At 41.5% G+C, this 24,435-nt stretch overlaps 1 protein-coding gene across 2 annotated transcripts in view; it reads right to left on the reverse strand.

The window, feature by feature from the left end:
• ADAMTS3 (ADAM metallopeptidase with thrombospondin type 1 motif 3) overlaps positions 1-24,435 on the reverse strand; it is a 273,735-nt gene that overhangs the window by 238,013 nt on the left and 11,287 nt on the right. For both annotated transcript variants that reach the window (XM_084972446.1, XM_021101423.2), the window contains one exon: positions 15,345-15,751. In XM_084972446.1, coding sequence (XP_084828572.1) covers positions 15,345-15,392 — 48 coding nt within the window. In that variant the 5' untranslated portion in view covers positions 15,393-15,751. The remainder of the gene's footprint in view (positions 1-15,344; positions 15,752-24,435) is intronic.

Consider the following 24,435-nt stretch of genomic DNA (forward strand, 5'->3'; position numbering starts at 1 on the left):
GATTTATAAGAAATCAGGAATCTCAGACTTTCAAGTTCATAGCACTCCCTTCATCTGTGCAAGTTACACACTGGGAAATCTAAACATATCAAGGAAAGGTCTAGTACGTACCTTTCAAAAATGGTGATCAGGAGCTCCCACTGTAGCTCAGTGGTTAAGGAACCTGACAAGTATCCATGAGGACACGGGTTCTATCCCTGGCCTCGCTCAGTGGGTTAAGGATCTGGCCTTGCTGTGAGCTGTGGTGTAGGCTGCAGATACAGATCAGATCCTGCATTGCTGTGGCTGTGGTGCAGGCCAGCAGCTACAGCTCTAATTTGACCCTTAGCCTGGGAACCTCCATGTGCCATGGGTATGGCCCTAAAGAAAAAAAAAAAGAATGACAAAAAAATGATGTTTGATCCCCATTCCAATACTCAGACCATTCAACCAGTCACTATTGACTCACTGAGCATACACTGTGTGCCCAACATCATTAAAGACCCAGAAGAAAGAGCCCTCGTCCTCAATAGAGAGTCCCTCAACAATGAATATAAAAAAATAAATTCAACATAAATTTGAGATGACAGTAATAGCTACAAATAAGATTAAAAACACTAACAATGCAGAGTGACAAAACTTTCTGCTTTAGCTAGAATGGCCAAAAAATCCTTTTATGAGGAAATGGAATTTCAGTTAACACCCAAATGATGAGTAGGAACCTCTATTTAAGGATCTAGAAAAGAATGTTCTGAGCCAAAGAAACAGCATTTTCAAAAGGCCAGAGACAGAAAAAAAAATTGGATTTGAAATTCAAAGGGAAGAGGGAGGGGCCGAATGTAGTCAACAAGAGAATGATGTCAGAGAAGTACGCCAAGACCAGAGCCTGTAACGCAGCGGTCCTGGGAATGCGTGTTTTCAGGCTCCTCTACAGACCTATGGAGTCAGAAACCCCAAAGCGGCATCTGGAAATCTACACTTTAACGAGCTCTCCATGGAATTCTCATGCCCACAAGGTTAGAAGCCTCTTGGAGAGAACGATGATCTCCAACTTGCATATCAGAAGCAACTAGAGCAGCACATAGTCTACTCACCTGAGCCTGACCTCTGACCAAAGGAATCTGTATCTCTGGGGTGGGGTGGGGATTAGGCATCAGTATTTTTTTTTTAATTAAAAATAAAATTTTATTATAGTTGAGTTACAATGTTCCTTCCATTGCTTCTGCACAGCAAAGTGACCCAGTCATAGACACACACACACACACACACACACACACACACACACACACACATTTTTTTTTCATACTCTCTTCCATCATATTCTAACCCAAGAGGTTGAACATAATTCCCTGGGCTGGACAGTAGGATCCCATTACTTCTCCATTCTAAATGTAATAGCATCTGTGTTGTTTTAAAAGCACTTTAGGTGATTATGAGACAAAATGGTTATGAAAACTACTGACATAAGGGTCTTAAAAGTCACAGTAAAAAGTCTGAATCTTAATGAGAAGTCACTGAAGGCTTTTCAACAGAGAAAACGCTCATCAATTTTAGAAACTTTGATGTGAACTTCTATGGGAAAGACAAAGAGAAACAAAAATGGACCAAAAAAAAAAAGAGGGCATCACTGTAGCATCAAGGAAGAGATGACAGTGGTTTAAACCAGGTTGGAGCATTGGAGATTTCATATGTAAATTCAGATCATATTTTACAGAACAACTGCAAATTTTCTGTATCAATTTTATAAAAGAGACGAGGGAAAAAGAAGAGTCTAGCATAAGCCTAGGCTTTTGGCCTGAGAATCAGGGCGTGGCCCTTTGTTTTTGGAGGAAATCATGCAGGGGGCGCTGTCAAAGGATGCCCTTCAACCCTGTTACATTTGAGATGGGCCTGACCTCCGGGCAGAGAAGCTGACTGGGCAGCAGGATACACACAGGCCACGGCCCAGGGAGAGGTCAGGGCAGGCCCATGGAACCATTTCGGCTTGGTGGTATTTGCAGCCATACAATCACATGAGAGCATCGAGGCTGAGAGCGTACATGCAGCTCAGGGGAGCACTGATGTACCAACAGAGTATAGCATTGACTCCAGAGAGCCCCAAAGTGCAATAGCCCCAGACTGTGAGAGCACAGGACAACTGAAGAGCTCACCGGTCTCCATGTCACCCATGGCACCGTCCCACCACCAGCTGTTGGAAGCAAAGTGACTTTAGAAACGTGCAAGCACTCTTTAGTGGCTGTGGCTACTGAAGACATTAAAATGAGGCTGCATTTCAAAGCTCCACCTATCATCAGGAAGTCTTTGCATGAATCAAAAGAGGAATCCAAGGATCAGACACATTAATGGTTTGTCCAAGTGTACAGTTCTGTGTTCTGCCAGAACTTGGCCTGGGGAGATGGCGCTCACCAATGCCTCCAAGTACATGGAGCCTCCCGGCACGGGCCCAGGAGAGGAAGCCGTGACTGTGCACAGTGAAGCCCATCTGGGACTGACAGTCTGAGTCAAACTGGCCGGGATGCTGACTGGGCAGTGGGCAAGGGCCAAGACAGAATTACAGATCAAAGAAAAAAGTTCAAATCCCTTACTGGAGAAAGCAGGACATCTGGGAAAAGCCAGTACCCAACATCATCGGACACCCACAAGAAGCCGAGAGTTGAGTTATGGTTTCTGGCACTAACTGAAAACGTGTTAGAGATGTAAACTTTCAGGTCCCTCCAGAGACCTCCTAAATCAGAAACTCCAAGGTGGCCTCTGGAAAGCTATGGGTTTTTTTGTTGTTATTGTTGTTTGTTTGTTTTGTCTTTTTAGGGTCACGCCCATGGCATATGGAAGTTCCCAGGCTAGGGGTCGAATCAGATCTGTAGCCTCCGGCCTACACCACAGCCACAGCAACGCAGGATCCAAGCCACATCTGCGACCCACACCACAGCTCTCGACAATGCCAGATCCTTAACCCACTGAACGAGGTCAGGGATCAAACCTGCATCCTCATGGATATTAGTCAAATTTGTTTCCACTGAGCCATGATGGGAACTCCACAAATTATGTTTTAAAACGCCCTCAAGATGAAAAAATAAAAACCATTTTAATATTTAAAAAAAAGAAAAAAACAAAATAATAAAATAAAGCGTAAAAATAAATAAATAAATAAAAAGTCCTGGGGGAGAGCCTACTGTACATGAAGGTTAGAGGGTCCCTGGAGAGAACAATGATTCTCAATTTCGATAACATGTTCCTTGAATGCAACCTAGGAGGAACTCTCCCAGGGAACAGCCACATCAAAAGAGCTGGCACAACATTCCTGGGTTGAGGTAACTCCTCCTCCAGCACATCCAAGGGAAAGTTCCTTCTGCTTGTAATAGTTTAAAAAATATAAGTACATTTCTCTTTCTCTCTGTATCTACACACATAGATGTATATGCATGTAGGTAGACAGATTGATTTCTCCCACACTGATTACTTCAGCATTTCATTAGGAGTCAAGCTGTAACATCTCTCCAAACTGTAGCAGTAGTTAGGTACTTTGGAGCCTTTAAAAAGGCAGGATTCATAGTAGATGGATTAAAAAAAAGGGGGGGGGGAAGCATTGTTAGAAAGTAATAAGCATGTCTCAAAAATAGCACCCATACTTGCAATTTCCACTGCAAACCATGTTTAATGAATTATGGTCACTGTGTTGCCTGGACTTCTTCCTTGGCCAGGAATGCACCGTCCAGAAGGATAAATACAACCCAGACTTAGTTACAGAGTCGGAGAACATCAGTTCTAAGGAGGACTCTCAGGAAGCTTGTCGTCAGCAGTTTCCCTACTTTTAGACTGTTGGGCTCCTAGGGAAGAGAGGAGGCAATGTGGAGATCTGGGAATGATGGTCACTGTGTCATAAGGCTGAACAGAAAGGTGCCAGCCTGTGAATAATTTAATCTTTTTATTGGAAAGGAGAGTCAACCAGTATATACAGAGAGCACTTTGTTCTCACTGGGAACTTTGACCAGAAATTGCGCATACTTTTAATTATTGACAGATTAGTAAAAAGATTAATGTCTTAATAGTTCATCTGGTTTAAAAAAATAGTTCTAAACATAGGGTCTAATAGGTATAACAAAAAGGAATCACTGATTTATTTCAAACCCCTAATTTTTAAGTATGGGGAAGAGTAATAAGGCAGTTTCATGACTACAGTCCAAATTTTAAGACATTCTCATAAGTTAACATGTTTCTAAAAATTTTCCAAGCATAGCATATTAAAAAAAAAAAAAGGGACTCTCCCTGAAAATTTTAGATTAATGGTTAGGGTCTAGAACCAATATAATAGGCTCAGACACTTTCCTCATCAATATGGCTAAGTCTTGGTGTGACTCCCTAGTTAAAGCCAAAGGTGACAATGACATGAAGCTGACCAAATAGAAACAGAGAGCTCAGATCGACCTAATTTTATCTGGGCCCACATCACTATGCTTGGTCGTCTTTCTTGCCCTGGCAGCCAGGTAACACCATCCTCAGAGCCAGGTATACAAAATAAAGGACTATATGAAGCCAGGCAGGAAAGCACGAAATACTGGCACCCTATAAGCAAGATCAAATATCCTGTGAGCCCAAAGGAACTATTACCTAAGATTCCAATCATTATGTTTAAAGCTTCATGTTTCACAGATAATGCGAAATAAAACGTTTCCCACTGTGTTTGGGTTGCTAACATTTGCAGAATCTCTCACTAAGTGCTTAGTTTCTTGTGGGCTTTTACAAGCTCAGACTGGGTCCCCCTGTGTTCATGTGACACCCAAGGATCTAACAGCACAGTCCTCTCAATCTGTAAAGATCTTCCAGCCCTAGGGACATCACTGGACAGAAGCAAGCCTTCCAGAAATCTCTTATGCTTTAAATGGAGGTTGGAAAGTCCTATTAGTTAATCAGAAAGCTCATCAACACCCCAAAAGTCTACTTTGATAATGCCATTTAAGTCCAAAAACACGTTTTCTCATAGTTGGAGGCCCGGACCCGTCCTGTCACTTTTATCCCATCCCCTACAATTGCCTTCATAGACCTGTAGAAAATGTGTGTAGTTTTTTTGTTTTTTTTTTAATGAAAGATTCTAGACTGGAAAAAAAATAGATATAAGACAGCATATTAACTACCACCACCAAATAAAATGAGCTACTATTCAACCCCTAGTCTTGGGGAACCTCCATATGCTGCAGGAGCAGCCCTAAAAAAAAAAAAAAAAAAAGGCAAAAATAAATAAATAAATACATAAATAAATAAAGTAGGCAGACTTCGAATTCCCTGTCCAAAATAAGAAAATTTAAACATTTGGTATTTTTCTAAACATTTATTTTCAAAAGAGTTGATTAATTTTTGAGCAATGTTAGACCACATTAAAATATCAAGGGATCATCATTGCCCTTATGGTGGTTCAATGGTCTGTCCCTTGATAATAGGTTCAAATTTTCCATAATTATAACACATTTCTAAAATTCTAGTTTACTGATTGAAGAAATAGGAATATATGATTGCACAGATGTCTAACTCCAGAGTTGGTAATACTAAAAAGAAAAGGACATTATGTAACTTGATGGGTTTTGAAAAACACTGGCTTGTTATAGCTTACTTTTATAAAATGTTTAGAAGAAAAAGAAAATCATGGACTTGGAGAATAGACTTGTGGTTGCCAAGGGGGAGGGGGAGGGAGTGGGGGTGGTTGGGGAGCTTGGGGTTAATAGACACAAACTATTGCCTTTGGAATGGATTAGCAATGAGATCCTGCTGTAGCACTGGCAACTATGTCTAGTCACTTACGATGGAGCATGATAATGTGAGAAAAATAGAATGTGTACATGTGTGTAACTGGGTCACCATGCTGTACAGTAGAAAAAAAAATTTTAGTGGGGAAATAACTATTAAAAAATAATAATACAGACTTAGAAAAAATAAAGGTATTCAAAGCTTTTTCTACTATAAAAAAAAGAAGATATTCAATTTAGAGTTTTGTAGTGACAATAATCAATAAACACTGATGAAGAGGAACCGTGGCCAAACTATTTAGAATTATGAAACTTTGGAAGAATTGAATTTGGTAAGATGTGAGTGCCATTGATGACATTAGTCAAACTTTGTAAAGTAGGTGGTTGAGGGAAATGGTTCCCTTGGGGAGCAGGCATGGTGTTGGTTTAGAATCAGACAAACCTGGACTTTACTTCCGGTTCTGCCACCTGCCAGCCTTGTGAGCCTAAACGTTTAAGTTGTTTAACCTTTTGAAAGTCTCTTTCCTTTAGAGAAGTGGGTAAAGGAATGCTTGTTAGGTCGAGTTCTTCACCAAGGGTTAATGCATCGTTCACACAGCCTGGCTCTGGGAAGCTCATGACTATTACTACCATCTCTTTCTTTCTTTTCCCATTTGTTATAATTATTTGTCCTCGATACTTTGCGGTTAACAATAGTAACAATAATGACTAAGTTTGCAAAATAAAACATCCTGCAGTTACCAAATCAGCCTGTGACCTCACTTGCGGAAAACACAGTCTTCTATGAAATGAATACTCTGGTGAAAATCCTGTAATTTTCAGATCACCTGCTGCACCTGATGTGGGGCTCCTTTAAGATCTGTGCTGTCCTGAAACAGGATGGGGAAGTCACTACTTTTCATCTTATTTATGTAGAGCTCTGCCATATAGAAAGTTCTTACTTAGGTTCTACTTAGAAATATGAAGTGAAATTGTCTTGTTCCACTTACTAGATTCTTCAGAATTAACAAAGGGATCGTAACCGTGATTGACCTCTTATTGTTATGATTATAATACTTCAGCACTGGGCAGCTGACCACTCAATCACTCAGTGCATCACACAGCAACTACTTCTGCTTTAGGAAACATTTAGTGGTGTGGTATAACCCATACTCTGGCTGGAATGGAATTAATGAGGCATAAGTCATAATTTTAACATTCCTCTCAAGCTTTTTGTTTTGGCCAGATATTTTAAAAGATGAATCTCAGAGTGAGACATTTTGCAGATAGTGATAAAAGCATTCTGTGGCATTAGTTGGTATATACTGTTGTTCAGAATCTTATTTTCATATCTTGTTTATTTCATGTCTCTTTTATTTGGATACTAGTCGGGTTCATTAACCACTGAGCCACAATGGGAACTCCTAAGCCTCCTTCATCCATCTGAAATGTTCTCCTTACTTTCTTACTATATTTACAATACGTTCCTGTCAGTTACTCCTTTCTATTATCTAAGGAGTATTTATGGTACAGTTTTAGTGATTTTTGTTTACAGCATAAAGAACAATTGGATCAACTTTATCTCTCTCAAAAAACTAGACACACAGAAATAACCCTGTCAATAAATGAGTTGATTTCAGTATTAAATCCCATTTTACATCATTTATAGTATCTACTATACATATATGTGTGTGTGTGTGTGGAAATATATATAAATATATATGCATACATATATATTTATATATGCACATATGCACACATACATATTAAAACAAACATAGAAAAGGCAGAGAAAATCAATGTTTAATGAAATGCTTTAATTTAAAGACCAGTAACAAAATTTGTTGTTTGGTCTTTAATGTTGGTAGGAGAGCTGAATTGGCACTTAGGTCTGTTGACAACAAAGTGGTTCTATTACCCCAAGCTACTTAAGTGTGTTCTTTATAGTGTGAATGGTTGACAGGGTGGCCATGACATGAATTAACTTGCATATTTTTAACACTGCTAGAAGTATAGAGAGATTAATCAGAAATACAATTGAAAGGGGAGATTTTATTTTATTATTGTTACTCTGTAACAGTGAAATTGAAAAAAAATTTGGAAAAAATATCAACTGTTGTTTTTATTAAAATAGGCAGACTTTGGAATTCCCATTGTGGCACAGCAGAAATGAATCTGACTAGGAACCATGAGGTTGTGGATTCGATCCCTAGGTTAAGGATCTGGCTTTGTCATGAGCTGTGGTATAGATGGCAGAGGCAGGTTGGATCTCGCGTTGCTGCGACTGTGGTATAGGCTGGCGGCTACAGCTGTGATTCGACCCCTGGCCTGGGAACCTCCACATGCTGCGGGTGCAGCCCTAAATAGACAAAAAGACAAAAGAAAAAAAAAATTAGGAGGTTTACCAAATAAGGCACTTAATTCACCAAACTTGAAAGGCTGAAAGACCCGGATGATGGGAGAACTCAGACTTCAAAATCAACTTTAATAACCCTCTCAGATAAAATTTGGGGAACAAATTATAGAAAAAAAAATACTGAGAAAAATATCTCCTTAAACTTCAAAGATCTAATGTTAAAAATGTAATAAATAAATAAACAAAAATTTAGAGAAAAAGGCCCCATGACTTCAGCAAAACTTTTCTACGAAGAAAAGCAACACAACTGAGGCACATGAACCCTGAATGCCCAGCAAGCCTGCCAGCACCAACCACAAAGGGACTGAATTTGGCCTCAATATGTATCTCTAGGATTCACTCTCCTTTTTTTTTTTTCCTCTCTTTCACTCTGTTTTGTATCATATTGCTCCTATATTCAGGTAAATACTGACCAAGACTAAATTTGGCTCTCCCGTATATTCATTATAAAAGTTACAGAGTTCGTAAAATCAACTTACCCCATCCCCCTTCGTTTTTATGGCCATCGCAAAGGTCCCCCGCTTTCCTTGGCGGCCCCTCCTCCTCCCCATCCCAGCCTCTGCCATCATCAGTGATCACTAACATAAAGCGTTATCTTTTCAACTGTCTGGTATCACAGACATTGCTTTCTCCAAGAAGCCTTCTCCCATCCTTCCAGGCATAAATAATCTTTCCATCACTGAGATGCTCACATTTCACCTATCATAGTCTGGGAGCATTTAAAACATTCTGCCTTGTACTTTGGTTGTGCTTTTGAATATCTTATTTCCAGGACTCTTGGAAAGCAGGGGTTATGCCTGGCTGACCTCAGTACTCCCTGCCAGCAATCAGTCTAGTCTTTGCATATCCTAGCGCTTCAAAATGCTTTATTAACTCGATCGGTATTCCTAGAGGCAAAGATTATGAAGTCAAACAAATGACAGTTTTTGCCGTTGAGAACCCAGAGGCTGGGTTTATTTGCAAGAACTCTGTGACCTCAAAGCCTGATTATGCACAACAGCATCATAGCAGTACCCTGCTGTGCTTCTGTTCCTGTTTTAATGATAGTTTACCCAGAAGAAGATGTTAAAGATGTGGTTAGCACTATTTTCACAGTTCTTAGAGCATTTCTTGATATCTTTAAAAATCTATATTTGAGTTATAATGAAGTCCTAGTTGTATGGCACTGAGAACAATAGGAAGCATTACGTCCTGGGACAACAGAGAAAAACAAAGTACATCCCCCCCCACTTTATATTCTGTTCTTCCATTCCTATACAAAGAAAAATGTGTAATATCACGTTTACTTTTTTTCCCTATGTTTACCTCATCTTTAAACTCAATCTAAAAACTTAATATGACTATATCAAAGTTATGGTATATAACTATACCAAAGTTAGAGAAGATAATAGGAAATAAACCATAATCAAATTGATGTAAATCTAATCATAAGGCGAACAAGCGGTACTCATAACCATGAATAGTTTAGATGAACTACAAGATAACAATCAAAAAGAAATATTTTCGAAATTTGAAAACACTTTGACTTTTGTTTCACTTCATACTTTCTTCCAAGCTCACATCCTTGGATATCTTTTCTATAAGATCAACTAAGTCACATAAGAGAAATATGGCCAAAAAATTTGGAAAAGGCTTGACATATGCATGATTCTGGGTTTCTACAAATTAGATGAGAAATGTGAAAATGATCGAGGACTTTGCCAAAACTTCCCTCTTCACCCAGATGAGCACAAACAGTCTGCCTATCTATCTGAGAAAGGAGGCAGGGTGGGAAATGTATCTACAGGCCCAGACCCAGCATAGGCAGGTACCACCCACAACTAGAGTTAATACTGTCAGCTCTCACAGGGCGGAATCTCAGGTAAAGACCAGCAAGGCTGGTCACAGTACTGGTTCTCCCCCATTAGTTAAGCTGGGGGACCCATACCCATTTTCCCCCTTTAATTTATGGAAATTAAAGAGTATAAATTCTTTGTGCATCTTCTAATCCTGCAGTTGTCAAACAGCCTGGTGTTAGTGCCTAGAAGTGAAACAAGGTTTCAGTCCTTCGCTCCCCAGATCTACTAAGGTCTTTTAAATCAGCATGTAAACTATGAAGACATAAGTCTCCCTCTGTCTCATCAATAAAATACATGATACCTTCCATAGACATGTTCCACAGGAGAAAAAGCTGGGAGGTGCCTGGCTTTTAGCCATCAGGTTGACCTCAAAAAAGCAGATGTTCAAATGTCAAGACCTAAAGATCAGTATCCACTATAAATAGCTACAGCTTTGTATCTATCCGTTTAGTATCAAACATTTCATTTACAGACTGAGCTGTATTTGTAATCACTAGGCAAATGGTCCCAATCCCAGGCACACTGGCTCATACTACTTTTTAAAACAGACCTTTTTAAAAAGTGCCTCTGCAGCTGGACTTAACCGAAATAGGTATGGCAATAACATGTTCCCGAAGGCACCCTATACCAAAGCAAAAGTCTTAAGGCAAGGAAGTCTCACGGCTGTTTTCTTTGTAAATTTTCATTTATCCACAAAGACTTTCTGTGGCCCATGCCACAAATCTGAAAAGGGTATGGCGCCTCTGATACTAACCAGCTGCAGTATCAGATATTTTAAAAAGGGGTTCTGCTTATGGTTCCCAAATTGTTAACCTCACGTTTCCAAGACCCTCTGCCCTAAAAGTGAAGAACCCCGTGAGACGCCTCAGGAGACAGAGATGTGGTCTGCATTGAGTACAGGCAAGATGGAGAGAAACTGGGAAAAAGGGATCTCCCTTCCTGTGTTTTCCCCAGGCCTTTCCTGAGTCGAGCCATTTTACATATTATTTTATGAGCTAACCCCCAGTGATTTCATTTGGAGGAAGAATCCCAAATGTTAAAAAGTACTGAAAACTCCTGTCCTAGATAAACTCCTTTGATCGTAAAATCAGCCCACAAGGAAATCACTGAGCTGGAGAACCCAAAAAGAGCCATCACCAGTCAGTTCTTCCACTCCCGATCAGTTTCTTCTGATGATAATCCAAGCGACTTACAGAGCAATATTGTTCTAGCAAGTCTAGAAAAATCCAGTTTCCTTATGCTATGAAGACATGACATAAAGCCTACTAACCAAATAACCCTTTATTTTGGCAACTTTGAAGACCACAAAGTATGATCATGAGCGGCCGCTATTCACAGGGGAGATGTAATGGTGTTACAGGGCAATGCCAGGGCTCTGTGCAATAAAGTAAGTTGTTTTCGCCTGGGATTCTCAGCCAGAAGCCGTCTTCCCATCCAGAAGTACGTGAAATGCCTGCCATCACCGTGAGTCCCGACCATGGGACCATGGACTCTCACTTCAGATGCAGAAGAAGAGAGGTAAAGCATGGCAGCAGCCTCCAGCCAAAGATGACTGGGGGCACATCTGCAGTTGACAAGCTGGGTTTATTACATGTTGCATGCAGCCAGAACGCTCACCAGCGGGAACCGGGAGCATCTCAGTAAGAGAGCTTTAGAAAGAACCTGTTAGCAGGATTTAGGCTTTGGTTGAGTAATTTGGAGAAGGGTTTAGAGAAGCAGGCTTTTTAAAAGTTGGATGCTGTCAGAAATCAAGGACCATCTCATGACTGAATATCATAACAATTCTCACCTATAAGCGGGTAGACTAGAGCAGGCATAAAGCTGCAACTGGCGAAGAATTACAAGTGACTCATTAAGGACAATCTTGGCAAAGAATAGGAAAAGGTCATGCTAGACAGGAACACATATTGTTCTTGGTCAGACTGGGTGAGAATCATGGTCAACCCCTTCATGCAGAAGACTCTGGTGTTGATTTAAGAAACCCATGGAATAATATTTGCATTATTATGGCTACACATGTCTATATTACTTTCTAGACCATGGCTCCAGATATGTCACATAAGGCATTTTTCCTGATGCCTCCTCAATGATGGCCACGTTTAAAGTACCTTTCCTGTGATTATTTTATACAGTTACCCAGAATAAGTCGACTCTACTATTTCTGTCAAGTTTCGGATGTCCAGAGAAATAAAAACAGCTAAGCATTACTGCTTGGCTTTCAAACTATCTGGAGGTGAAAAAACTGTTTCTTTTCTTCCCAATTCATCTTGGACTGATTGTAAAACACAAGAAAGACTAATCACTAGAAAAATTAAATGAAAAAAAAGATGTGAAATTATTATTATTATTAGGCCTAAAACAAATATAATTATTCTGTCAAACTGTCATAAAAGTTTCTTGAGATAGTCTCCCTTTCTGTATGTACCTTGTCATAAACCTGAGTCTACAGACTTTGAGTAGCACTGGTTTTTTTTAAATTTAAATTAAAGCATTCTGTTTAATACCGATTGATCATGTCTCAGAGCACTGCCCATGTCAAACATAAATAGTATGCCACAAAGTAGCAATAGAGGAAAAAAGAGGTAAGGAGTTTCACTCAGGGAGAAGGTTTGTGCTTAGAACCCTCCAGTTTCAGTGAGAATAAAAACCAATGGCTGCTCCCTGTGAGCAAGAGCTTCAAAGGACACAGGGAGAAAATCACATCATTGGAATCCCATCCTCACTCATCTAAAATGAACCGCTCCAGGGAAGGCTTTGCTGGCATTCGCCCCCAGAGCAGGAGACTTACCTTCACACTTGCTGGGCAGAGCTCATTATAAAAATACCATTGGTAGTTTCAGGCCTGGAGTGGCTGTGCTTTCTATGAGGACGGCTTGGATTTGATTATAATCCAAGAGCTTCCCAGGGCAATGGCTTTAGAGCCCTTCAGGTTAATCCTCAGTCATCTATGCTATGTCAGTATCCCTACAGCCCATCCTAAGGTCAAGAAGGTCAAACTTAAATCTCCATATAGCAAGTTAAAGGAACAAAAAGGGTTTAGGAATCAGCTAATCAGCCAAACTGTTGACACTGCCATCAAGTTTACCTCCTACTTCATCTCTGCTAAGGGGCTTATCCTGTCCAATGCAATTCTGCAATGTGAAGAACATGTCCACAGACTGATGAAGGAGCCACCACTGTTATCGCTTGAGTGTATTGATCTGCTCTCTATAGGCCTACTTCTCTTCCTGCTCTTCCTCCATAGCTGCTATGAGCTGCAAACTCTAGAAAAGGCTTCCATTTCCATTACCCACATAGTCAGCACCGCCTGCTAGAGGCCAGACTCCACCTTTTTCCTGGATCAAGCTCAAGGCCAGGGCCACCTATGTCTGGTTTGAAACTCTGTCCCCATTCATAAAATCTCTCCAGAAGATATTTCCCTTTACCACAGTTTTTAAGTTAAACATGATTCTACTATGTGAGTGTGTGTGCATGTGTGTGTACATGTACATACATATATATCAGATATTTTGACACTTAAAATCTAGGGCAAATTTAACATCTTAGAGCTCCATGAGGATGGTTATTGTGATCATTCATTTCACCCTTTCACAATGCCTAGAATACCAAAATACACTGATTGTTAAGTCAGGCTTAAAAATCACTATGATAACCCCATTAAAATAATTTCCTTGCCTTTTGCCTTCAAGTTTCAAATCTTATATCCCAAACTTCAATCTTAACCAAAGAAAAAAAAAGTACATATTTTTATGCTATAAAACTAAAAACAAGAATCAAAAAACCCTAAACTTGGTTTTACACTCAATATATTTTGCTTAGAAATATTCTAAAACAGTACCTTTTTAAATAATGTATTTCCTTTTATATCTGATTAGTACTGAATTGAGCTTTCTTAGTGAATACTTTAAACTTAGTCTTCCAGAAAGTGCTTTCTTTCTATTTTTTTATTCAATCTACTCAACCTTGTGTGGAATGAGAGGAATTTGAGAGATACCTTGTGTCTTCAAATCCCAGAACACGGTCCAGCATCAAATGAGACAGGGTGGAATATAAACTGATGAAGTCCAACTGGGAGACTTGGACCTGCCACAGGTACTCTATTTGGCTTTCTGTGCTGGCTTCTAAAACCCTACAGACCATCAAGAAGCAGTACAAGGAGTTCCCACTGTGGCACAGTAGGTTAAGGATCTGGTGTTGTCTCTATAGTGGCTCAGATTCCTGCTGAGGGGCCGGTTTGGTCCTGGGTCCAGTGCCATGGGTTAAGGATCTAGCATTGCCACAACTGTGGCATAGGTCACAGATGTAGCTCAGATTCAATCCCTGGCCCAGGAACCTCCATATTCCATGAGCATAACAACAACAAAAAAAGAGGCAATATAAGACCCCCAAAATAAAGCCTACTACCATGAACTCATCAGCACTTGGTAAAACATATGGCATCATGACTTCTTTGGGTTGTGCCTATGCCTAGAGGACAACAGCTGAAAATTCAAGGTATCGCTGGAGGAGCAGCCAAGGTAACTATAAGCAGGAATGTAAGGAACATTTTAAGAGCTCCCAGAAGAGAGACAAAACAAAGAGAATTGCTCTGAACTCCCAAGAAACGGCAGCCTGGCAACCACAGAAGGAAAAATGGTTGTTCTTTTCGAACGAAGACTTAGAGTCGACCTGAATGGAAGAGGCATAAACATTGACATACTTTTCAAATAACAGCTGGAGATACAAGACAAATAAAAACACTTCACATCTTCCAAGCAATCATGTGAAGAAGGATCAGTTACCGCTGGCCTCAACCACTAAACTAAAGAACAATATATAGATATCTTATTTAAAAATAAAGCAAAAGTGAATCAAAGCCACCATATACAGAGAACTGCATCTCATGTTCATAGAGTAATTCTTCTGAACAAATTCTGACAGAGGAGCTTCTCATTTCCCATTTTAACATTCTGCAGGGAAGCAAAATAATGCTTTTAAAATATTTCTTTAAGAAGATATCCAATGTTACCACATAAGAAGGGAAATAATATCATTTTGAATGAAGTTTTGCTTCTTGAGAAAGTTTCCAGAATGCTTTGAAAGAAATAAAACTCCTCAATGTAATGCACGTGAACATACAAGCAAAGAACACTACTTGGTTTTTTAGACTAATGTTGTCTTTGTGTCAAAATTAAGCCAAAGCAAAAAAAAAAAAACCAAAAAACCAAAAAAACCAAAAAAACATTAAGCCAAAGCGCACATCTTTGATGGTAAAATGCTTTCTAATGCTTCTTCCTGAACTTAAAATATAAGAATGAGGCTTTCTTTCCACCTCTTCCTTCCAAAGCATGCTGAAGGCACGCTGCACTCCCAAACACCTGCAAACACACAGACACAAAAGGCAATGAGTCTTACCAGACCATCACAGTTGCTAATGGCAACAGAGGTTCCTGGAACGTCCATGATGTCACCAACATAAGCACAGTTAGTCTGCAAAGGCTCTGTTTTCCAGATTCTTTCTGAAGCCCTTCCTGGTTGATGATCATGAATGGGTTCAGTTAAATTACCAGGCACCAGAGTTGTCTCATGCCACTCTACAACAGCACCGGGAGCCACCAGCTGAGTGTTGGGCTTTAGTCGCAGATGAAAATCTCTTCCAAATGCTGTGATGTTAAAGAACAATTGCTCAGAGTTGGAAGACACATCCCTCGTTGACCTCTTTTTGTGATTCGCAGAAAGAATATGGGAGAGATAGTGTCCTTCAAAATTTGTGCTGACTGGAGTCACCAGCTCATACTCTCTCTGTCTCTTTATTGGTAAATCTGTGGGGTGAAAAATAGAATTGTAGAACACTGTGCAACAAGAGAACACAGGAGGACATAACACAGGCATCAAGTGCCCACCTCACAAGATCATACTTCAAATTGCATAATAAATATATTCCCGAGTCATCTCATAAGTCGTACATTGTGGGAATTCAAATCATTTCTCAAATGCATTTAGGTAACTCTGTGTTGAATGAATCATTTTATTTTAATTTTTAAAAAGTTTACTTCAATGTGACTATTCATCTCATTTATATGTCTGAAAATATGCATGTATTAACTTTCCATAAACTGTATCTGTCTTGCTTTTAATCGAGATGTACTGCCAATTAATTTGACATTGACATAACTGATACCTGCTCCGAACTTTTAACAAAGTTGCTATTATGTAGAAGAAATTTTTTTCTGATGGTTTTAATGTTTTCCTTGTAAGAATCCTAGAATCTATGCCAATCACAATAGTTACTTTGTGTTGTATCTACCATTTGTCTGCAATTTATTCACTGTAGCTGATGATGCTGTAGTTTATACCTATTTTTTCCATCAGAGCAGCCCTGACAATCATACTTCACGGGGGGGAAACTGAGATTCAGTAGGGGTGGGTCCCAAGTCAAATAACTGTGACGCTCAGATATGACTCCAAGTCACACTCCAAAGCCCATACACTCACTCTGCCACATCACAGGGTGTCCTGTAACCCACAGAACATTTTCAGAAAATGAGGAGAATGGTGTAAAAAAGAAGAAATAAGCATCTATAAATTGAATGCACAAGTGCTGGTCAGTCAAGAGCAAATGGCACTGTCATTTTGCACCATATTCCTGACATGGGACAGACGCTCATTTGTGTATGAATTCAATACTTGGATCCACTTTACACCACGGGTGGCCACTTACATGCTAAACTGAATTTCACAATTAGCACTTAATTCCCTAAATTTAGCCAAGTGTTATGTCTACTAAAACGTAAACATCCTTGGGAAAGATAAGATGTTAAATGAACCATTTCTCCCTTAAAAGAAATTATTTTGAAGGCAGAAGGAAATGAGGATGGCAACAAGGATAAAGAAAGAACGTGTGGAAAGGAAATTGAGAACATGAATTTACAAGGTCTTCATCTTCATAATTCTAGCCTAAGACTAGTCCTGTAGTATAATAAAGTATCCTTAAAAAGTTGTATGATTCACAAGTACTGCTCACCTCGCGGAAACTGCATGCATGTCACCTAATACATTAGAGTATGAGACCCACAGATGAACCTACAACCTAAGCTCTTAAAATATCAGATAAAGTCATGGTTTTCTTTATGTTCCTGCTTTTTAAATACCTCAAACAGCATGTAAAGTAGCAGGAGACAAATGAAGGTGTTTTGCTACTTGGAAATCCCTTGAGTGCATGTTTGTTATGATTACACCACGTATAACGACCAATGTATTTCAACCACACACCCCTCATTTTTAAATGCATCGAGCAAGGAACACGTTGTACATATGTCCCAGGCAGAGAAGGAGTGCAGACCGTCACATCACAGAGCAAAGCCACATCCCTGGCTTCCACACTGAGAGCCACGGCATCAGGATTCCTGCTTCATGGACCCCCTATCACAGTCAGAGACCTACACAGGCACACAGGTTCTGTCTCCCTTAGAACCCAATCCGTGGTGAATATGTGCATAAATTCTGGTTTAGAGAAAGAACCTGAAACTTTAGGGAAGGAACTCAAGTGTCACAGAAGCAGAGTAACAGAGGGGACAGTCTCTGTGCAAAGGGATGGCTTGGGCTCTTGGATGTGGACTGACCAAGGCACCCCAAATGAATTCCTTGAGGATGCGGAACCCGTTCAACTCAGCATTCCCAGTAGCCTCTAATACAAGATTTTGTACCTGCCAGGGTCTCTGAGCAACAGGACGAGTTACTATGTATAAGTTGGCCATGCAGGGCACCAAGAACCTCTGCTTTATCTATGCCACCCCACACACTGACCTCCACCCACGGCTGCACCCACAATCCCAGCTGTAACTCTTTCCTTAAGCACCAGTTCACTCATTCAAGGGAGGAAAAGCAATGCTTCATTTTGATGTATGGATTCCCCGTCTTCACTGAGGGGAACTCCCACAACCAAAGTCTTAATCCGAATGTCTGGATTAAGTGACTGGAGAACTAGAAAATAGAAGGCGATTGCAGGGTGTCCCCTCCACACCCAAGAGGACACCCAGAGTTTCATGCTTACAGCACACCACACATCCTGGGTTCTCGGGGACGATTCCATTTCTCCACCGTCGGACAACATGTTCTGAATTTTTATTTAAAATCATGATGGTGGATTTCTATAGAGCTTTGTCTTCTCTAATGTTAAATAATCAATGATTCCTAAAATGTACACATAAGAAACACTTCTGAAATTAAACTCTGAATGAGTCATTTTCCTGTTGGGAATGAAGGAAAAAGATGCACTTAGTCCCCCTCAGTCCACCACCCACCCTGGACAGTGGTTAATGGAGCCGACAGAGGAACCACCTAGTCACCTGCCGTCTATTGCAGGATAAATACCAGGCACTGTGCCTTGTGCTTGAGAAAATACCTTCTCTAATCCTCACAATGGTCACAGTTGGTAGGTATCATGACCTTGTTAGGAGAAGGCCTGACGGGCAGCAAACAAGCAGCCAAAGCAAAATTTCAATTCTGATCATCTCGACGCTGAAGATCATGCTCTCATTCACTGCAGAATAGATGGAACATCCTGCTGTCAATTTTTAGGTTAAGATTTGACTTAGAAAGGAAAAGTACCACAAGAAGGATGACGTCCTGCCAACATGCAGCCAGCCAATCAATTTTGCCTCTAGTGTAGCTTCAAAACTTTTTGTAAAAGGCTCTTAAATTCTTGGTCTTGGGAAGAAAAATAAAGGGATAAGGGTAAAGCTCACGACTATCAAAAGTATTTAATTTCAGATTATCATGACATACGCAAACCAGTGCCCGCATTCAGAACTGACACGTTTCACAGGCCCAAATACTGCTGCAAAGCAATACAGCCTGTGGTCAAGGAATAGACTATGGGGTCAGAAAATAGCAAGTTAAGTCAACACATGAACAAGTTCTTTATTTTTTCTTTAGGTTCAGTTGCCTCAGTTGTTAACTGGGGGTTAGTAGCATTTCCAACTTCACAGGCTTGGTAAGAAGTTTAAATGAGATTATGCAGTGGATTTAGTAAATATTATCTATTTTAACTTACGTGTAAATTTGCTACTTACTAGTATAATGCTTGTGTGCAATTTTAAATTGTGAAACGATACAAGTGTCAACTGGGATGGCTGAACGGCCACAGCAATAGGTATGTAAAGGTTTCTGTGAGTCCCAAGTTCCATAAGCGCAGAGAGCCTGGGCCACTATAAAACCAGTTTTACAGTGTCTCAGAAGTCGTGAATTTTCTCCAGCCCACTGGCATCTGTGCAGACCTGGTCCATCTGCTCGTGCTGGTGTGGATGCATTAACGGTGCTCTTACCTAAGAGCGACCCTCTACTGTGGACCACATCCTAGCCCCTCTTCTTGTTCATGGCAAGGCGGCTTCTGCAACTGTCCCCTCTCTCTCCTCATCAATTTTCCCATCACGAGCTCATTCCCACCAGCAAATAAATAAGCTGCCGTATTTCCTATCTTGACCAAAAACCTTGATGTCACATCCAGCTCTCGCTAATTCCCCATTACTTCATTGCCCTTTAGAGCAAGACACTTCCAAAAATTGACTAGACTGGATATCTCCAATTCCTCTTTTTTTTTTTTTTTTTTTTGCTTTTGAGGGCCACACCTGCAGCGTATGAAGTTCCCAGGGTAGGGGTTGACACAGAGCTACAGCTGCTGCCTATACCACAGCCACAGCAATGCAGGATCCAAGCTGTGTCTGTGATCCTACACCACAGCTCACAGCAACGCCAGATCCCCGACCGACTGAGAGACGCTGGGGATCAAACCCCGTATCCTCATGGATACTAGTCAGGCTTGTTTCTGCTGCACCACAATGGAAACTCCCCTCTCTTCCCATTCTTGTGCTTTCTTGAACCCACTCTTGTCAAGGTAATTAGGAATCCCCAGTGGCTGAAACTAATGGTCAAGACTCTATCTTCTTATTCGACCTGTTAGCAGCATCTGACTCTTGGTTTCTCTTTCCTTCTGGAAACATGTTCTTTCTTTAGCTTCCAGGATACCATTCTCTTCTGGTTCCCCCTTCTCACTCTTTGTCCTCACGCCCCTCTATGCCCATGACCTGTACACACTGCAGGACCTAAGCCAGACCCCGCTTCTGCATCTCCCTTGCCAGGCCTGGTGAACTCACCCCATCTGTGACTTTGTGTGACTTCGTGGTCCCATACCTCTAGCCCCAGCTTCCTCCATGACCTCTTCTCTCAATCCACGTGCCCCTGGATCCCTGCCTTGTGGATGTTCACGAAGCATCTCAGCACTTCCAAGAAGCAAACGTCCTACCTTCTGCTCCCAAACCGGGCCCTCCTCGCCCACGTCAGTGAATGGTAACCCTCTGCTCACAGAGGTCATGCCGAAAGCTCGACTGTCCACCCTGAATTCTTCCCACACCACATCTTGCATAAATTCTATTGACTCTACCTCTAAAAGCTCCCCAGACTCCAACCACTGCTCACCACCTCTGCCTCTGCTCCCCAGTCCAAACCACCATCGCCTGTGACTGTTCTCCTTACACCTGCTCTTCCCCTTCACAGAGTCTCCTCCAAGCAGAGCCTGAGTGAGCCAAATGGCAGATCATATCAAAACCATCCTGCTCAGAGGGAAATGGCTGACAAGGCCCAGCCCCAGCAGGAATCCCCACACCCCATGGTCCCTGGACTCACCATTTCCTTGGCCAAGCCCCCCCCCCCGCAACCACATGGCCCTCCCCTCAATCCCTTCAGCTCTTTGCTTAAACTTGACCCTCCCATTGAGGCCCTTCCTGATCCCAGGAACTGCCTCATTACTATCTCCCTTCTGCATTTTACTTTTCCCCACCAAACCTGTCACCATCTTACTAGAAGCTTTACTTATATGTTTATCTGTTTGTTGTTTCTTTATACCTGCTACCATATAAGCTTCACAAGGGCAGATTTTTTTTTTTTTTCTGTTCTCCTCACCATAGTTTTCCAGTGCCTAAAACTGAGTCTGAAGTCACTCAGTAAATATCTGTGAATGGTTGAATGAGAGAAGTTTCAGCCTGAGGGTGTATCTAAAGTTAGACTGCAACCTCTTCTCCCAGATAGTAATTTACCATCAAGCAATCAATGACAGCAAACCACACAAGCTGTCATCTACCTCTACGGCTGGAATTTGCTTGCCAATATTGGTTAGATTTCTCACAGTTCCCACTGTCCTGTAAATCAAACATTTCCTAGTATCCAGAACTTATATTTTAAGCTACTAGAACAACAATAATGGATCTGATCATTAAAACAGGCCTCCTGGAATGCAGAAACACAGAGCCCCTGGCACTGAGGAACCATCGGCAGGAAATCAGCCCCCACCTGGCAATCCCTTTGGATATTCATAGAATTAGAACTACACAGGTCAAAAATTAAAAAGAGCTTGAAAAATCATCCCGTTCTTGTCTCTTTCTTACAATTAGGGCAACCTGAGTAGAAGACATTACATTTTCTTTTATTTATTTGTCTTTTTAGGGCCACACCTCTGGCACATGAAAGTTCGCAGGATAGGGAAGGAATCAGAGCTGCAGCTGCTGGCCTACACCACAGCCACAGCAATGCCAGATCCAAGCCATGTCTGCAACCTACACCACAGCTCATGGCAACACTGGATCCTTAACCCACTGGGCAAAGCCAGGGATCGAACCCGCATCCTCATGGATATTAGGTGCTTAACCTGCTGCGCCACAACGGGAACTCCACGACATTATGTCTTCTTAAATTAGAGGACAGTGCCATTCACCTGCTCCTCTCCCTGCGAGGAGAGGTTTTTCTCTGAGTATTCCAGGCCTCTCCATCGCTCCTCACTCACCCTTCCCCAGCAAAGAAGCAGAAGTGCCCTGGATGTGACTGACAAGTCTGGGGGAAATAAGCAGTTTGCGCAGCTGGGCACCCCTCATAACCCTTTTCCAGGAATGACCCTGATAATGTCACGTGTTCCTTTTCACTTCTGCCACGGTACCCTCCCCACCCAGTGGACCTGACACACACCCACAGGGTGACCAGTCTGCTAGCACACTTCCTGCCCACATGAGAGCCTCATGCTCCACTCTGGCCTCTACAGTAAGAGAGAGTTTCACTACATCTTTAGAGTTCCTATTTTCAGCGTGTTCAGAACCCAGGCAGGTCAGAGGGATATGTTTTACTGAGGATCTCCTCAAAAAAGTGATCTTGAGGAAAAAGTACGGTTCCATCTCCTCTGGCAGTATAATTGTAACACTAACAATTCTCCTGGTCAGGGAATTCTTTCATATCTAAATTCCTCATTCTAGAAGTTAACATACTCTAGGACTTCTTTGTTCTTGCACTGCAGGAAAAGGGCCACATTCTAGTGCATGTGTGCGTGCATATATGTGTGATGTGTGTACCTCTTTTCACACACAAACACTTAAATATTGCACGCCACCTACTTCAGAGGATTCGAGGACCCACTGTTCTGTGCTTCCACATACTTAAAGACTTCTGGGAGTTCCCATAATGGCGCAGCAGCGGAAACAAACCCAACTAGTATCCATGAGGATGCGGGTTCAATTCCTGGCCTTGCTCAGTGGCTTAAGGATCCTGTGTTGCTGTGGCTGTGGTGTGGGTTGCAGACATGGCCTAGGCTGGCAGCTGTAGCTCTGATTGGACCCCTAGTCTGGTAACCTTCATATGCTGTGGGTGTGGCCCTAAAAAGAAAAAAAAAAAAAAAAAGACTTCTAGTCAGGCTTTCTATTTTCATGTCAATCACATTAGCCTTTTCTAATAGTTTCCAACCTTCACTGACTTCTGAGGCTTTGGGCCCCTTTCACACCTTTTGGCAAGTTATGATACCACATGGACCTCCAGAAATTACAGGTTAAAGAAAAAGAAGTTTCCTCAAACTGAAACCCAAATGAGTTAGTTCTCTGGTGAGAAGAAGGTGTTGTAGCTTGTCTGCATCCTTAAACTATTTAAACCAACCTTCTCCTTTTCACCTGAATATTCACCATGCCTTCCTGATGTCACTGTTTCTCTTCTTGATGCCAATTCCCCAAACCCAGATCCCAGGCTGAAAAACTGACTTCAGTTCAGTTCGACTTTTCTCCCCATTTAGCATCATTCAAGCCTACTGGTTTCCCCTTGGAAACTTCTTTCCAACTACTCCCCTTTCATCCAATTCACCTTCAAGTTCTCATTGCCTCATGATGAAAAGATGCAAGCACCAAGTCCAAATGCCCCACATACAATTTCTCACTACCAAACGCTGCATACAGTCCCCCAAAACACTGTCTAAACCACTGGCCCATCACTGGAAAATTGTTGTGAAGTCTTACATCCAATATGCCGACGTTCTATTACGTACTTCTTTTGTGATGCTGGTCATTTGAGAATTTTTATGCCAGTATTCCCTTGGAAACATTAGAACAAGAGGATTTCATTCATGGGCTTGCTATAAAAATTAAATGGCCTGATCCAAAACACCCAACACCATATTCAGCACAGAACAAGTGCTCAGTAAAGGTTAGGTATTAATATTACCCTGTTATTCTCTCTGGATAGTTTCAGCTGGCTCATCAAGACTTCAGGATAAAATTGACTCAGAAAACTGCTAGCTTTATTTCCATGGCAGACCTGAAAATTGCTTGAAAGACCATCTACAAATCAAATCCCCGCACTTCCCACATAAGAGACACTGCCATGCACTATCTGCATGAAAGTTATAAAAATCCTTGTGGGTGGAAAGTTAGTTGCTCATGTCTTGTCCTTTCAGAGATATGAAGCTCTTTGGGGGCAGAGGTGTGGCTGTAAATGTGTTCAAATGTCCCCAGTGTGCATCCATCTTTGGGGCAAAGAGAAGTCAAGGGCTGTTTGGGAAGGAAGGCTGTCACAGTAGGGCCCACAGCCCAGGCTTGGGGAATCATCTTGACTCCTTCACGCATTCGGCCACACATGCTCACAACTGAGGACAGGCAGCTCACTAGCCCTCCCCAGATGTTCTCCTGGAGAAGATGTCCCCACAATATTTCAAAGATCATGCCCTAGAACAGCAAGGGAAGACTCCAATAGAACAGTCAACACTGCCAGGACCTGAACAGGCTGCAGGACAAAGTTCTCAGATGTCCCAGCAGTTTTTAGCTGATCTAGTGAAGACCAAAGCTACCCCAGGCACACAGAATATCATAACACTGACATGGATGCAATGCGGCTTAAATTCCAAGCAAGGAAGGGAGTGGAAGTAGGGTATGCTGGTTGAATACCAACAGTCTAGAGTCAAAAAGCACTGCCTTGAATGTTAGTTTCAAGCTGATGCACTCACTCCTTGGCATCCTGTAGCAAACTGAAAATCAAAGCTCGGACAGGTTACCTGTAAAATGGGAGTGAGAAAGAAGGGCACACAAGGCATTTGATCCATCCATTCATATTTCAAAGATGAAAAATGAGCCAGTGTTACCATCACCATCTAGCTAGAGCTGCAGAAGAAGGAAGTCAATTTCAGATTCCTTCTGCATCCAGCACCTCA

Source organism: Sus scrofa, chromosome 8 (genome assembly GCF_054392235.1).
Source record: "Sus scrofa isolate SSC_HxYL_T2T_F1_AM1 chromosome 8, Sscrofa_HxYL_maternal_Yorkshire_Landrace_v2.0, whole genome shotgun sequence".
Taxonomy (NCBI): domain Eukaryota; kingdom Metazoa; phylum Chordata; class Mammalia; order Artiodactyla; family Suidae; genus Sus; species Sus scrofa.